The 17,273-nt window shown below is 45.0% G+C and overlaps 1 protein-coding gene across 8 annotated transcripts in view; it reads left to right on the top strand.

The window, feature by feature from the left end:
• The first annotated feature begins 1,900 nt into the window (after positions 1 to 1,900).
• Positions 1,901 to 17,273, top strand: part of zmiz2 (zinc finger, MIZ-type containing 2) — a 33,600-nt gene continuing 18,227 nt past the window's right edge. For all 8 annotated transcript variants that reach the window (XM_084160296.1, XM_084160293.1, XM_084160295.1 and 5 more), the window contains exons 1-7: positions 1,901 to 2,395; positions 11,695 to 11,784; positions 13,478 to 13,592; positions 14,003 to 14,193; positions 15,030 to 15,195; positions 15,552 to 15,794; positions 15,909 to 16,094. In XM_084160296.1, the coding sequence (XP_084016422.1) occupies positions 11,735 to 11,784; positions 13,478 to 13,592; positions 14,003 to 14,193; positions 15,030 to 15,195; positions 15,552 to 15,794; positions 15,909 to 16,094 (951 nt within the window). In that variant the 5' untranslated portion in view covers positions 1,901 to 2,395; positions 11,695 to 11,734. The remainder of the gene's footprint in view (positions 2,396 to 11,694; positions 11,785 to 13,477; positions 13,593 to 14,002; positions 14,194 to 15,029; positions 15,196 to 15,551; positions 15,795 to 15,908; positions 16,095 to 17,273) is intronic.

Here is a 17,273-nt window from a genome sequence, read left to right on the forward strand (position 1 = left end):
TTTCTCCACGCTACGCTGCCCTCTAGCAGAATACTGCAGACACCTCTGCACACACACTTCAGACATACACACACTGCAGACACCTATAAACACACACACACACACACACACACACACAGACTTACCTCAGTGCATACTGAGCAGTGTGTCCTTGCTTCTGAATCTCTCTGCTAGTGATGGGCTATGAACAGCTCTGTACCTGACACTGAATAACTGTGTTTTACATGAGGTCAGGACCTAATGTATAAGGTGAGTGTGTGTGTGTGTGTGTGTGTGTGTGTGTGTGTGTGCCCCCCCCCCCCCCCCCCACACGCACACACGTGCACACACAAACCAGCTGTAGTTTATGACCACTTCATGTTTATTAATCATCTATAAGGTGTCTATAAGCAGAGTAGTAACCGTGTACTCAGTCTTGTGTGACTGTCTGATCAGACACTATGGTCTGCCAATGCTGGCTTTGTCGTCCCACAGAAACACCCACACACACGTTGCCTTGTGTATTGCTCTGACCTGACATCAGGAGAGGGGAGCTCCGTTCAGCCACACTCAACAACACTCTTCATCTATTGTTCTCCTCACCACCCTCTCCATCCATCTCTGCCTCTCCACCCACCTCTCGGTCGTTCCCCTCTGCAGCCCCCGCTCTCTCCCTCGATTTCTCCCTCTCATCCCCTCTCTTCACCCCCCCTTTCCCTCTCCACCCCTCTCTCCCTCCCTACCCCCTCTCTCCCTCTGCACCCCCTCTTTCCCTTTACACCCCCTCTTTCCCTTTACACCCCCTATCTCCCCCCTACAACATCTCTCCCCCTCCACCCCTCTCTTCCCCCTCTCCCGTCTGGCTAATTCCCATGATACAGTATGTGATTGCCCTAGGTTGGAACATACCAACCGCACTAGACCAAGGGAAGGCACAGAAAGGAAGGAAAGCCTTTTAGTTCCCATCTTGACACACACTTTAAAACCTGTCTTCTTTACTACAGCAGTGTTCCTCAAACCAATCCTCAGGAACTCCCAGTTGTTTCACATAACTGTTACATTTCACCACTAGCACGAATGATTCAGCTAATTAAGGGCTTGCTGATTAGCTCATTCATTGAATCAGGTGTGCTAGTTATGGAATTCAACAGTTATGGGTTGGGTTCCCTGAGGAAAGGTTTGAGAAGCACTGATCTACACAAGAGACATACTAAACACAACTCAGATAAAGTGTTTGTAAGGTTGAGTACTAGCTGCTAGACACTTACCCCAGATACTTCCCTTAGCCCCTATCCCCCTACAGTGCATGTAAGGGGCATTCCCAAAATACCTGAGAACAGGCAGAGCAATGGGATCACACCTGAGAGGGATAAAACTGACAGACATTAGTGCTCTCTCTCTGTAAGCCCGGCCCATCTCGTTCACCCTCTCCCTCACTCCTTCCTGCTCTTGCTGCTGTAGAAAGGGACAAGTGTGTGACTTTGTCCTTCCATTACCTCTCTCTTCCTCTAATTCATTGACACACCAATCTATCAAACAGCAAATGACTATCCTGCCACTAATGCTTTGTGTCAAGGAGAACTGCTGATTTTAGTGATGACAACAAATTAAGGCCATAGCTTAATTTGCTTCCAATAGAAATGTAATGCATAGAATAGATATGCATCACTTACCCTGTGGAAATCAATCTTTGTAAGCCTATATTCTATAGATTTCAACCTGCAACCCTAAATAATTAAGGCTACCATTAGATTATTCTGAAACAGGCCTAAAATACTATACACAAAATGTAATCGTCAGTGGGAATCTGATTAACGATCGTTACCGAACCGACGTCACCGTGGAGGCAGGGGTGACATCTCTCTCGATGACTCCTTCTGTAATGATCAGCTACTCTGGTCTAGGGGCGAGGAGAGAAGTCAGTCGCTAGCCTAGTGTAGGGTGTGTGAGGGATTTGAAAAATGTCTTTCTCTCGTCGGAGACAACAGCCCCGTGATCTCATGAATATATTCTAGCTAGCGGGCCATTGTGCAATAGTCAGGGAGGTATGCAATCCAGTTTCACAGGCAAACACAGCTGCTCAGAGCAAGGACCAACTACTACACAGCGATTCTTCTCACTTTTGTGCACGCTTACATTCCGAGTAGTGACGACGCCGGCCAAGCAGTGATACGAATCTTTTGAGGCACATTCGACGAGGCTGCCAGCTACAGTTTTAAATGGGAAACGATTCGCCACATGCAGACATGGGAGCTAACGTTACACCTTGAAGACAGACACACTGTTGCGGATATAAAGAAAAATAGCGAACATAGCCTAATTTCTTGTCACCGACCGATATTTCTTGGAGCTATCTACCAGCGGAATAATACGAAATCAAATAGAGAATTCCAACCACGGGTAGTTGGAGTCAAAGGTAAGCCCCAGAAGAAAACCAGATGGCTAGGCTAGCGTTGTCGAATAGCCTACTGTAGCCACTAACGTTAAGCTATTTGCAAATATATCCCATCTTAAATATGCAGTCAATAGCCAGTATAGTCTTAGGACAGCTTGTGAATCTCGGTTTGTCTGACAAGCGCTCCGGAACACGTTGTTTAATAGCTGCACACAATTGTTTGGTCATGCCTTGTTGGCTACGGTTCTGTAGCCTACAAGCATTAGCTAATTTAGCTACAAAGTAGCTAACATAATTACGTGGTTGAGTCCCCTTCTTGTATGGGGAAACATGGACATAACTGACAGTAAAATAGTCTGGTTGTAAACAAACCGTGTCGCAAGTCGCAACACCTCTAGGCAGCTTCTGATATTACAAGGTTAGGTGAAACAAAATGTCTCCCATTGTTATTTCAAGTGCGAGCAGCATGCGTAGCATGGTGGCTACAATGTAGCACTGACTGCCTTGGAATTATCTAACATCTGTAAGCGACGCACGATTTCAGTGGAAACGTGTCCGTGCATTGCTTACATTGTATCCGCGCAAAGCATAACGTTTCAACAACCGTAGGCTATATATGGTCGATGTTTTACAAGTGTGTGTGTGTGAATTGGCTTGAATGTGTTTTTATTATGCTACAACAAATGCACACTGACAGATTATCTTGCGATCTATCAATCTCCTCATGATGTGATCTGAGCTGGTGTTAAATAGACTAGCGCCAAAAAGCTAAATCCATCTCTTGTAGGCAATTTGGCTACTTAAACACCAACTACTTCTTCGTGTGAGTTTCCGTATGACTAGACACTGTTGCATATTGCTAAAACACAAATTTAACCAAGTTCAAGGAGGTAAAATAAGATTACTACCCCTTTGTATCACCTCAGCCACTTCTTACCTGTGTATTTATGAGGACTTTCTATATGTAAATAGTTAGTTTGCACACTTATACCCAGACCTACAAGTACAACGATACACAAATAACACATATGAAGGAACGGTCAGCAACATCCCAGGGACCAGTGCTGGTCCAGAGACCAGGGGTTGAGGGACGCTGCTCCAGGTATTTAGGGGTCCAGCTGTAGCCAGGTGAGGCAGCTGGGCATCAGAGGTTAAAGGTGAGACTAGGTGACAACAGATGGCATGGGTGTCTATTGGCTGGCCTGATGTCCCATGGTTTCTAGATGGAGTCAAACCCAGAGGTGGGTGAGATTGGGAGTAGGCCTATTCCACATACACACATTCTACACAGGCCTGTGAGGAATATCAGATCTTTACAATGTCTGGAGAAGTGTTGAACTCAGGAACTGCATCAATATGATATAATGATCTTGCAGTCTGTGTAGGCCTGTGCTGAATTTATGTATCTGAAATGCACCCACTGTATGTGTCTGGCTCTCACTTACACAGGCGGGCAGACAGACAGCATGAGTGTGTGTTTGCTTTGGATAACCTGAGGGTTCTGCTGGATCTCAACAGAACAGCTGCTGTGTCACCTGTAATTCTTTCTCACTGCTGTTAGACACACACACACCACACCAGTAACGGTGTGTAGGTAAAGTCACTCAGGAAGCCAAGCCAGTAAAAAAAGCCATATTACCACCTACGTTGTGATAATTGCGTTGTTTGCTCTATAACGCCACTTTGATATACAATAAGGCCCTAACAACAAAAAGACAAATCAAATCAAATGTTATTGGTCACATGCGCCGAATACAACAGGTGCAGACATTACAGTGAAATGCTTACTTACAGCCCTTAACCAACAGTGCATTTTATTTTTTACAAAAAAAAAGGAAAAATAAAACAACAACAAAAAGTGTTGAGAAAAAAAGAGCAGAAGTAAAATAACAGTAGGGAGGCTATATATACGGGGGTACCGGTGCAGAGTCAATGTGTGGGGGCACCGGCTAGTTGAGGTAGTTGAAGTAATATGTACATGTGGGTAGAGTTAAAGTGACTATGCATAAATAATTAACAGAGTAGCAGCAGCGTAAAAAGGATGGGGTGGGGGGGCAGTGCAAATAGTCCGGGTAGCCATGATTAGCTGTTCAGGAGTCTTATGGCTTGGGGGTAGAAGCTGTTGAGAAGTCTTTTGGACCTAGACTTGGCACTCCGGTACCGCTTGCCGTGCGGTAGCAGAGAGAACAGTCTATGACTAGGGTGGCTGGAGTCTTTGACAATTTTGAGGGCCTTCCTCTGACACCGCCTGGTATAGAGGTCCTGGATGGCAGGAAGCTTGGCCCCAGTGATGTACTGGGCCGTACGCACTGCCCTCTGTAGTCACAAGTCACACAGTGGCGGAACAAAACCGGAAAGCAACATCTGTCCACAAGGCAAATATTGCGTACAAACAATTATATCACCTGCAGCATGGTCAAGCAAGTTAATGTTTTCGACAGTTTACTAAACAACTACTGATTTAGAACCACAGTTAGCGCAAGTCAGCACAAAGACAACAGGAGCACTGCCTCCGCTATTCCAGCACCATTTCAACTTAAACGTCAAATCAACAAGGCTATATATGCTTAGTTTAATACACTGAAAACAAACTTAAAGATACCAAAAACATTTGTCCAATCAATGTTGCTAAATATCATATTGCTGTCAATGGTACTGATTTGAGTGTGTGTGCGTGCGAGCGAGTGGCCGCACGCAAGTAAAACAAAAAATGTTGACTCACCCTGCTTGTAGACTAGTTGAAAGCCAATGCCATCCTCCTCTCTTTCATGTTGGCAAAACAGTCTATGGCTCTGTCATACAGTACACTTTTAGTTTTCATTTTCATAGGCTACCTAGCTAAAATGCTTGCTAGCCTGACTTCCTCGCATGGGCAACAATGAACCATCTAAGTTAGCTAGCTAGCTAACATTAGTTAATGTGAGCCTACTAGGCTAAATGTTGAACTTCAATCGTCTCAGGCCAGTGGCACAACATATACATTTATGGTTAGATCAGAATCGGTGTCATAACCATTGGCCTGTACAGACAATTAAGTCAAAAACACAAGTCCAAATCTCCATCCATGGCTTAGGAAAGTGCCGATTTTAGCAAGCTAGCTACTGCAGGACATCAACACAAGCTGACCAGAAACAGACAAGTTTATCTGAAAATGACATTTTGCAAAATAAGTGATTTCATTGGTCTGAAGCCGAAGCCAAATCCAAACTGACCTCACTTGGGGGGTGTTTTGTTGCACCGGGACATTTTTTACATTTTAGTCATTTAGCAGACGCTCTTATCCAGAGCAACTTACAGTTAGTGAGTGCATACATTTTTCATACTGGACAACCCACAGTTGAGCTCAGCTCAACGCTGATTGGCTAATATTTTTCAAAAAATGTCATCAAGGGAGGCCAAATGCATGCTGGCATCAATCGATCAATGAAATGCTACGGCGGCAACATGTTATACTCTTTCGGTCCAGCATCAGATACATGGGCTAAACATACTAATACAGAGGGGCGCTGTTTTCCTCGCTCGGATGATTTCTCCAGTGAGATTCAGCCACTTGCGAATTCACACAATTATTTTGGAAAACACAGAGACGAAAGAAAAATGATTTTATAATTGTATTTATTTATTGGTCAAATATTTGGGGAAGCCTGGCTTCCCTTGGCATCCATGAATACATGCCACAGCCGCACACACACACACACACGATGTCACGGACCTGTAGCATCCCTGTTCCTTTTCCCTGTAGCATCCCTGTTCCCTTTCCCTGTAGCATCCCTGTTCCCTTTCCCTGTAGCATCCCTGTTCCCTTTCCCTGTAGCATCCCTGTTCCCTTTCCCTCTTCGCTGTGCCTTTCTTCCTTTGAGAGCTTTATCATAAGTAATGTACTTATCAAAAGTCAGTTTGTGGCACATTTGACTTGACTTCACATTTGATTTGGATCATATATTATCAATATTATGAACATATTGTTTATTCTGTCAACTAAGGCAGTCTTTGGAACAATTCAATTCAATGCTTGACAGTTGTGAATTGTGCCTGCAATCAGCTCAAATCGGAAAACATTTGGATTGCATCTGACTAAACCATAAAATCTATTGAAAACTGATGCACTGTCGTTACTTTAGTTCAGAGACGACAACCTAGCGTAGAACTAGTTCATTGCAATTATATTCAAGTAATCAAGGCCTGCCTGAAGCCAAATTGAAATCCATTTAGTCTTGAAACAACCAAACTGCAAAGACTTCCATAGACTAAAACTGATGTTTTTGGTTCCTCCCCATTGTTTAAGTGAAAGACTGACAAGTTATGGCATTTCTGTGTGTAAATGGCTATTTTCACATTTTCGGGCAAGTGACCATCATTTCTCCTGACTACCCCTAACCCGATGGGCAATTTCCTTTCAGGTCTTAATGTCAATCCACACACACAAGTATGGGTTAAGTCCATGTGACAATGTGTGTATCTGTGTCTAGAATAATGATAACGTTTACAAAGGTACCTCTGGTGATTGAAGGTGTAGTAGATGGCACTGGACTCACTTCCCTCTTCACTTGTTTCTCCTCACCTTTTCCACACCCCTCCATCCTCCTCTCCCTTCTCCAGACATCACTCTCAGTGAGTGGGCCAGCAGCATACCACCCTGCACCCTGTATCCCTCTGAAGCTAAGCAGGGTTGGTCCTGGTCGGTCCCTGGATGGGAGACCAGATGCTGCTAGAAGTGGTGTTGGAGGGCCAGTAGGAGGCACTCTTTCTTCTGGTCTAAAATAAAATATCCCAATGCCCCAGTAAGCGTAGGGTTGTTAAACCCGGTGTCCTGGCTAAATTCCCAATCTGGCCCCCATACCATCATGGCCACCAAATCATCCCCAGCTGCCAATTGGCTCATTCATCTCCCCTGTAACTATTCCCCAGTTTGTAGCTGTAAATGAGAATGTGTTCTCAGTCAACTTACCTGATTAAAATAAGGGTTAAAAGTGAAAGGGTGAAAGCCACCTAATCCTGGCTTGCTGGTCTGGTAGGTGACAGTGAATGGAGTCCATTCATAGAGCTGTGAGTCTGCTACAGCCACTCTACAGACAGACAGTCACAGGGATTGAGGACACACAACCTTCTCCAAGGAGACATCGCTATACTGAGAAATGGAGCCTTCTGTAACATGTTATTTACATAAAAAAAGAAAGATTTAACATTTTCAGTATGAAAATGTATGCACTCACTAACTGTAAGTCACTCTGGATAAGAGTGTCTGCTAAATGACTCAAATGTAAAGATTTAAAAGATTTGGTTGTAAAAAAGAGAACTTTTCCTTTAAGGTCTTGATGATCAGTTGATTATTTAAATCGTGTGGTTGTGTTAGTGCTGGGCTGGAACAATAGCCTGCACACTCTGTAGCCCTCCAGGACTAGGGTTGAAGACCAGCCAGGGCCTGTTCTTACAAAGCGTCTGAGTAAGTGCTGATCTAGAATCAGTTTTGCCTATTAGATCATAATTATAAGGAGGGAATGGGTTAATCCTAGATCAGCACTTTACTCTGTGAATATGGGCCCAGAACACTGCTGTGGGTGGTTGGGTCACTTGGGTGGTATATAAGTGTGTGTTTGTACTGTTATTACACAACAACATCAATTAGCAAGTCATGCAGTCATCAGCCCGAGCCAAGTTTCCATTTACAGCCAGCAGAGCAGTAGGGGAATCCATCAGTGTGTTTCTCAGCCCTGGTTCCTATTCATTAGGCACGAAACGGAAGGAAACTGGGGAAGTACTATCTGAACTTATCCAATAAGAAACCAGTGTCCTAATTAACACATCCCTGCTAATGTCAAGCAGTAAACACTGTGACCTTGGAATGGAGAGGGAGATAGATGGGGAGATGCAGGGAGAGTGAGTGAGAGAGAACATTGTTTTACTGTAGTAGAGATGTAAAGGGGCTATGCAGAACAAACGGAGCTGTTTGAAATGTTGAGATCAGCTATGAAGCACTATTACATAACATTTAAAATAAATTGTATTCATTTAGCAGACGCACTTATCCAGAGCGACTTACAGTATGAGTGCATACATTTCCATACTTTTTCTTACTGGTCCCCCGTGGGAATAGAACCCACAACCCTGGCGTTGCAAGCACCATGCTCTATCAACTGAGCCAAACAGGACTATCTCATCTGAAGTCAGGCTGGGGGAAGAGGACAGGGGTCAAAGGTCATAGTTCAGCCTAGGAGAATGCCTGATTCACACCAATGGAGCCAACCCAAACCCATTTGTGCTGGCTCGGATGTTTCCCTTTTCACATCGTCCTTTCCAGCACAGTTCCAGCAACTATGGTAGATGATAGTGATGGGAGAAAAAATCTATACCGTTGCATATCAGCATATTATTTTTGAAGATATATCGTATCGTTTTGACAATATCGCAATATTATTTTTGCGCTAGTTGGCTGTACCTGTGACAAAACCCCAGTATTTTTCCTTCATAGCTTTGTTCTCAATTTTCTTTTTAAATAGGAAGCCAATTTGTTTTCAGCACTTTTATTTCCATGACTGATCAAACTCGTTTTCTCATGGCTCTCTCTTGTCCCTCTGCAGCAGACATATGGTTAGCAATATGTTTGGAACATCAAATCGCAATACATATAGAATCTTGAGAATCGCAGTACACATTGTATCGGCACCTAAGTATTGTGATCATATCGTGAGGTCCCTGGCAATTCCCAGCTATAGTAGATGAGTAACCAGCCCAGTATAGCTCAGCATGGTTTGGTTTGGCCTTATAGGAGTGTGAATAAGGAATAGGTGAGGCTGCATTAACAGAAGTATGAAGTGGGTGGAGGTTAGCTGCATTGGCTAACAGTGAGTGGTAAGGGAAATCTGTCTGTGTCTGCATGTCTGTCAGGAGGTATCGGTGTGCTGAGGTCATTCTCGGAATCCTGGAAAACTTTCCCCTGCATACCCTTAGGTACAGATCTAGGACCAGCATAACATCCCCAAGTCTATTAGATGGGAAGAGACAATACTGACCTTAGATCAGTGTCTAGGTGTAATTTGTGTGAACTATCCATTTAATCTACCCTCAAACATGTAGATGTATTTCAATTCATTGGACACTTCAGCTGTGTCTCAGTACATGTACTGTAAAGGTCCATCTATATTGGAGGGACGCGGGACGAATGAGTACCATCACTTATCTGTAGCTCAGCTGGTAGAGCACGGCGCTTGTAACGCCAGGGTAGTGGGTTCGATCCCCGGTACCACCCATACACAAAAATGTATCCACGCATGACTGTAAGTCGCTTTGGATAAAAGTGTCTGCTAAATGGCATATTATTATTATTATTATTATTATTATTATTATATGTGAATTAGTGGTGCGCAGTCTGACTGCAGGTCACTTGCCTTTTTATCAGATTCCCCCGGTGAATCTGAAGCCTCCATCACCCAACCTGCTGTCACACTACGTTTGCCACGGGGGACCATGAATCTCAGTAGTATCAATTGCTTGTCGTCCCGTGTGGGGGGGGTGGGGAACTCCAAGGCTGTGTTTACACAGCCACCCCAATTCTGATGTATTGGCATATCTGATACCTATCTGATCTTTTCCCCAATGTGTAACCAGCAAAAACCACATGGAATCTCTCTTGTGACTTCCGATTTATACCACATTCGTGTGGTTCTCAATCCTGATACAATTCCGATGGTTCATATGTGACCTCAGTCTGGACACTGTAATCCGATTTTTTTGCTCTGAAGTGTTTTTTTGTTTTTCTTTGTACGTGACCTGTTGTTACCGTGACAACCACCCCACAATGTAAAGGAACAGTAACATGAAATTATAATTGCATCTGTGTGCTATTTCAGAGGTTATGCACAAATCTTAGGAATGCACAAATTTGATATGGGTCACATATAAAACTGAGTGTAGACAGTCAGAAAAGTTATAATAATCAGAATTTGGTTCTTAGGATGGCTGTGTAAATGCAGCTTAAGTCATTTGTATTTAGATTCAGCTTTATATGAGCGGTATCTGGCAGTCTCTCTTTGAGTGCGTAATGACATTAATAAGATGCCTCATCTAAATACTCCCAACGAGTGAATTAATGGAGTGACTGTTTGACTGCTCCTAATGACTGTACTCACAGTGAGTGACAGATAGACAGGATATGATAGATATGCAGACCTGTGTGTGTCAGACCAGGACTCCCTCTCTCACACACTTAACTGTTGTTCTGACTCCATGAAACCCCCCCAAAGACAGCAGTGATGCAACACACATGTTAGCTATGTAGGAGGGAAAAAAGGTGGTGGTTCGACAGTCGGATGGTGTTTTGGTCTGAGAGAGATGGGGGGGGTGGAGGAGAGAGAGAGAAGGAGAACGCCTGCAAACACACAAGGTTGAAGGGAACTAATATCCATATAGAAGGTTTCTGTCTGGTAACTGTCACACTATATATCCCCTCCCCCCTCACACACACACACCCCTCTATTCAATCTGACCCAATTCTGGGAGGAGAGGAAAAAGGAGACTGAGAAGAAAGAGATGGCTCTGATGTTGGCAACAAATTAGCCTGTCAGTTAGCAGAGCTTACCCTGGGATGAAGAGTAATTTACAGAGAAAGAGGGGGATGGAGAGAGAGGGAAAGAAGGGTGTGGAGAGGGAGAAAGGTAGGGTGATGAAGAGAGACAGGGATGGAGGGAGGGGGAGGGAGACAGTGATGGAGGGAAAGTTGTATTGAAAGCATGTGATCCTAAAACGGAGAAATGGCACTGCAAGAGAAGCCCTCTCTCTCTCTCTCTCTCTCTCTCTCTCTCTCTCTCTCTCTCTCTCTCTCTCTCTCTCTCTCTCTCTCTCTCTCTCTCTCTCTCTCTCTCTCTCTCTCTCTCTCTCTCTCTCTCTCTCTCTCTCTCTCTCTCTCTCAGTAGTTAATGAGCTGTGTGTGTGTAGGCAGCCTCATGGCTGTTCTCTTAAATTCCTGTAGCTAAATGAAGACCCTGCTGCTGCCCCTCCCCCTCCCTCTATGAGAAGCGTTACGCCAGGCAGTGATAGGCTACCGCTCTGAGACAGAGCAGAGGCCAAAAGGGAGGGTAACTTGTGTATATGTGTATTTGTGTGTGGGCTATGATGGTGGTGAAATCACTGCTTCAGTTCAATGCTATGAGACTAATTTCTCTCTCTCAATTGAATTAACTTTATTGACATGATATCGGTGATGACAAGGAAACGATAATACATGGAATAATGAATAATCACAAAATAATTAGGCCTATACAGTCAAAATAATACTAATGAAACACAAACAACATACCATTTCAATACCTCTCTCTCTCTCTCAGGCTGCCTGTCAGGATCTTGTTGACCCCCCCCGTTCCTCCGATGAACCCCCTCAACTCCATGAAACCCGGTCTGCCTCCCACTCCGCACAGGTACACACACACACACACACACACACACACACACACACACACACACAGAGTGACTCATAGAGGGAGTGCTGAGCTCATTGTCCTCAGATAAACCGTCAGTTGGCTTCTGGTTGGCTTTGACCTCTCACCTATCCCGCTATTGGCTGAGCTCTGGGATCTGACTGCCAATTGGCTGCTGCTGGCCCGGGCGCTGGAACGCTGGTTTCCTGTTTAAGAGTTCACTTCCTGTGGTTTCAGGAGAGGAAGTGAAGGGTAACCTTAGCCGCACACACACACCAGGGATGGGCTCAATTCAGAATTAAATTGAGAATGCCTCATGAATTCCAATTAATTCTTGAATCTGAATTAGTAAACAGGATACATAATTGCAATTTGAATGAAAGGAAATAGAATTGAATTCAGTGAAATTCAATGACATTCAAATGCCCCTTTTATTCTATATTAGCTGTAGTCTATACAAATATACATATTGTACATAAAACATATTGTTATATACATTTTTGGGGGAAACAATTGATTTGCAGGACAAACTCTTAAAATGAATGATAAAGAAAAACTAAATCTGTATGCGAATATTCTAAGTTATTATATTTCATTAATCACTTAAATTTGGTTAAATATGGGGTAAATACATTTCCCAGAATGCATTAGCTTAACCTTAAAGTTGACCCTGAAGCCTTCAAAAAGAAGCCAAACAAATGAAAAGGTTGGTGGAAATATAATTGGCTATTCTAAGCACTAAGGTTGAAAGAGTATATGAACATTGTTTCCAGAGAAAAGTGATATTCTTTGGTATCTGGAAGTGTGACCTGTCAGATTCAATGAAACTTATGTTCTATGACTTGAGTGGAATTTCTTTGAATTGCACTGAATTAAATTCTACTTCCTGTCGCTCAAATGCAAATTCAAATTCTACATCCTGTGGGGTGTGGCCAATTTGAATTTAAATTCATGAGTTGAATGGGAGTCTATTCCAAAATTATGAATTGAGCCCAACGCTGACACACACACTCAGGAGCCTCCTCTCCGTCGGAAGGCCTGCTCTTACTGGTTTCTAAGTAACTGCTTTGTTGTTATGGAAACGTTGTTGAGTGCCTCTTCAGGATGTGATGTGCTGTGGTACGAGTCATTCAACGCCTACAAAGACTCCCACTTGTCTTTCTCCTCAACAAACTAACTATAACTGCTTCCTCTCCTCTCCTTCATCTGCACTGATCTGACAAAATAGGATAGGTGAGAGAGCATTATCGTGGTGTACAGCTACCTACCAGGTATTGCTTTCACCTGTCCAGGGTCAATATGTAGCAAGCGTCTGAGAGCAGGAGTGCTGATCTAGGATCAGATCCCCTTTCCATGTACTGTTGTTCATTTTGATCTGAAACGCAAAACTGATCCTAAATCAGCACCCCTACTCTGAGATGTTTGATGCACATTACAGACCCAGGTCTTGATGCACATTACAGACCCAGGTCTTGATGCACATTACAGACCCAGGTCTTGATGCACATTACAGACCCAGGTCTTGATGCACATTACAGACCCAGGTCTTGATGCACATTACAGACCCAGGTCTTGATGCACATTACAGACCCAGGTCTTTCACGATCAGTGCAGATGGAGAGTAAGCCACACCCCATGCCCGTACATGACTCCATACAATAATATCCCTGCTTCCTGTCTCCGTCTCCCTTAGTGACGGTAACTTCCTGTATGACTCTGCCTCCTGGCAACAAGGCACCAATCAGCAGCCAGGCGCCCTCTCTGTGGTAACCACCGTCTGGGGCGTGACCAATCCCTCGCACAGCCAGGTAATGGACCAGGCCAATTATGTCCCTCCTCTCTCCCCCCACCTTCGCTCATCCATCCTGCTATCATCTTTTCCATCCATCAGCCATCCCTCTTCTATCCCCCACTCCTACGTCCATGTATTTAACCTTGTTTGAAGGAGAGCAAATATCTTTGGCCGCATTCCAGGCCGCCTACATAGCAGTTGTTCACCAAATCTGACAAGGCCTGGATGAAGTGTTTTAACATGTCAGTAACCGCATCAGTGATATTCCAATCCTGCTACAATGTAGATAACATAGCATTTGATTATTTGTTCATTTGTACAGTATAAGTGCTTTGCAGACTGTCTGGAATGTCAATGGCTTTTTTCATCTTCTCTGCCGGTTTCCTGTTTCCACTACCTATCCACTTCCTGTGTTTCCCCGTCTAGGTGTTTGGCGCGCCCATGGGTCCGGGCGGGAACTCTGGAGGTCACATGATGCAGGGCAGCGGTGGCGGTGGGGGGATGAGTCCCGGTGTGAATCACCAATACCAGAGCTATGGTGATAAGGGCTACGGACAACCGGGTCTCTACGGACGCCCCAACACCGCCTATAACCAAGCACCACCATACGGACAGAGGTAAATACCTTTTGACTTGTTCTTATTGTATATGTTCACCGGGGTCGTATTCACTAGCCACAGAACGGAAGAAAATGGACTGAAACAGGGAAGGACTACCTATGTCCAATAAGACCATTGAAATACGCTTGTTTTCATTTTTCGTTGAAAATAAAATTATACAGTGAATACAACCCTGAACTTTTCTTTTCCGTTGCAAAATGTTTAAAGTTTTTCATTTTCATTACCCGAATGAACACAACCCAGGGCTCCAGTCAGTCAAATGGGGAGAATTTCAATTGCATTTGATTGATTTCTCACGTTCTCCTCCCCTTCCTCTCAAAACCCATTGGTTGAGAAGGTCAGAGCAGAGGACCCTACCCTCTGACCTTTCCTGACCAAGGAAATGCCATTGAGATTGTCCCATGTAGACTCCACTGGTGGCGGAAGGTTTATTTCTGGTATGCGTGCTAGTCATAGTGGTATGGGAATAACCACGTCCTCTCCTTCTCAAAACCCATTGGATGAGAAAGACTGAGGTCCCTCCCCTCTGGCCTTGTCCTCCAATGGGTTTTGAGAAGGAGACGAGGAGAGAGTATATAATTGAGAGCTTCCCTACGTCACAGCGTGTGTATGTGTGTCTCTGTCAAAGCAGCAGGCTGCGTCATTGGTGTCTGGGGGGGGGGGGGGTGCTTCATGGAGTCAGAACAACAGCGGGAGTCCCACCCACATCTCTGACCGAGCCGCACGCACTCTCTCACACACACAATCAACACTCATTGTGCTTGACCTCTATGGAGTGAGTTGCAAATAATTATCTCTCTCTCTCTCTCTGTGTGTGTGTGTGTGTATCTTAGTTACTCTAATAATGGTGGAGGGGGAATGGGCCAACGCCCCCCCTCTGACTTCACCCAGGCTGCTGCCGCCGCTGTTGCTGCGGCTGCTGCCACGGCAACCGCCACTGCCACGGCAACAGTCGCGGCCATCCAGGAGAAGCAGAACCAGGAAATGAACTACGGCCAGGTAAGAGGCTCTGCCTTACCGTGTTTGTGTGTGTACAGGAAACTGCTTACTAGGACAGCTTTCCTCTAAACAGTGGCCTATTTCTTAAACAATTTGTAGAGGGGGGTGACATTGTGCTTCTGTTTAGTTCATTGTTAGAGCTCATTACACACCCTGCAGGACAGAGCAGGAACTAGCTCTGCCACACCCACACACACGCTCCAGACTCCAGAGACATGGCTTTGATTAGAGGGAGAACAGAAGTATTTTCTAGCAGACTGTTTACACGTCTACAGAATTTGTCTCTGAGGAGAAACCACACTGTAAGTCCTATCTCTTAATTTCTGTCTGTTTTTCTCTCTCTCCTCTCTCTCCAGATGGGCGGAGGCCCCTCCTCCTACAGTACCCAGTTCCTGTCCCACCCGGGCCCCCAGCAGGGTGGGCCCCGCGGCCCCCCGGGTATGAGCCCCAGTGGGATGGTCCAGTCCCGGCCTGGGCAGCACCCCTCCATGGGGTACCCCTCGCACCCCTCCCAGGGTCAGGGCCAGAGGATGTCCCAGCAGCACCCAGGCTACCCAGCAGGTCAACAACAGGGGCTCAAACGCCCCTACCAATCTGAGGTACACTTAGAATACACATAGGTGCAAACACATGCAAGACACTAACACACACACACACACATGAGCTTGCACACTCACCCACCCTCCTCTCATCTCCCTCCGTCCCTCCCCCAGGGTTTCCCAGGGCAGCAACAGTATGGTTCAGGGGGCATGTCTCCGTACCATGGTGGCCAGCCCCTCCAGTACCCCCCCGGCCCCCAGCAGCGCCAGCCCCAGTCCCCATCCTACCACCCCAACCAACGCATGCCCCCCATGGGACAGTACCAGCAAGGACCACCCAACCCGGCACAGTACTACAAGGTAAGCAGTGAGATCACACTCCTGTGTTTAGGTTAACTTGTGAAAGGGGCTAGCAGTAATGCAGCCGACCCAATACCACATACAGTTGAAGTCGGAAGTTTACATACACTTAGGTTGGAGTCATTAAAACTCGTTTTTCAACCACTCCACAGATTTCTTGTTAACAAACTATAGTTTTGGCAAGTCGGTTAGGACATCTACTTTGTGCATGACACAAGTAACTTTTCCAACAATTGCTTACAGACAAATTATTTCATTTATAATTCACTGTATCACAATTCCAGTGGGTCAGAAGTTTACATACACTAAGTTGACTGTGCCTTTAAACAGCTTGGAAAATTCCAGAAAATTATGTCATGGCTTTAGAAGCTTCTGATAGGCTAATTGACATCATTTGAGTCAATTGGAGGTGTACCTGTGGATGTATTTCAAGGCCTACCTTCAAACTCAGTGCCTCTTTGCTTGACATCATGGGAAAATCAAAAGATATCAGCCAAGACCTCAAAAAAACAAATTATAGACCTCCACAAGTCTGGTTCATCCTTGGGAGCAATTTCAAAATGCCTGAAGGTACCACGTTCATCTGTACAAACAATAGTATGCAAGTATAAACACCATGGGACCACGCAGCCGTCATACCACTCAGGACGCGTTCTGTCTCATAGAGATGAACGTACTTTGGTGCGAAAAGTGCAAATCTATCCCAGAACAACAGCAAAGGACCTTGTGAAGATGCTGGAGGAAACAGGTACAAAAGTATCTATATCCACAGTAAAACGAGTCCTATATCGACATAACCTGAAAGGCCGCACAGCAAGGAAGAAGCCACTGCTCCAAAACCGCCATAAAAAAGCCAGACTACGGTTTGCAACTGCACATGGGGACAAAGATCGTACTTTTTGGAGAAATGTCCTCTGGTCTGATGAAACAAAAATAGAACTGTTTGACCATAATGACCATCGTTATGTTTGGAGGAAAAAGGGGGCAGCTTGCAAGCTGAAGAACACCATCCCAACCGTGAAGCACGGGGGTGGCAGCATCATGCTATGGGATTGCTTTGCTGCAGGAGGGACTGGTGCACTTCACAAAATAGATGGCATCATGAGGAAGGAAAATTATGTGGATATAGTGAAGCAACATCTCAAGACATCAGTCAGGGAGTTAAAGCTTGGTCGCAAA

This window comes from Coregonus lavaretus, assembly GCF_964263955.1.
Source record: "Coregonus lavaretus genome assembly, chromosome: 4".
Lineage (NCBI taxonomy): Eukaryota > Metazoa > Chordata > Actinopteri > Salmoniformes > Salmonidae > Coregonus > Coregonus lavaretus.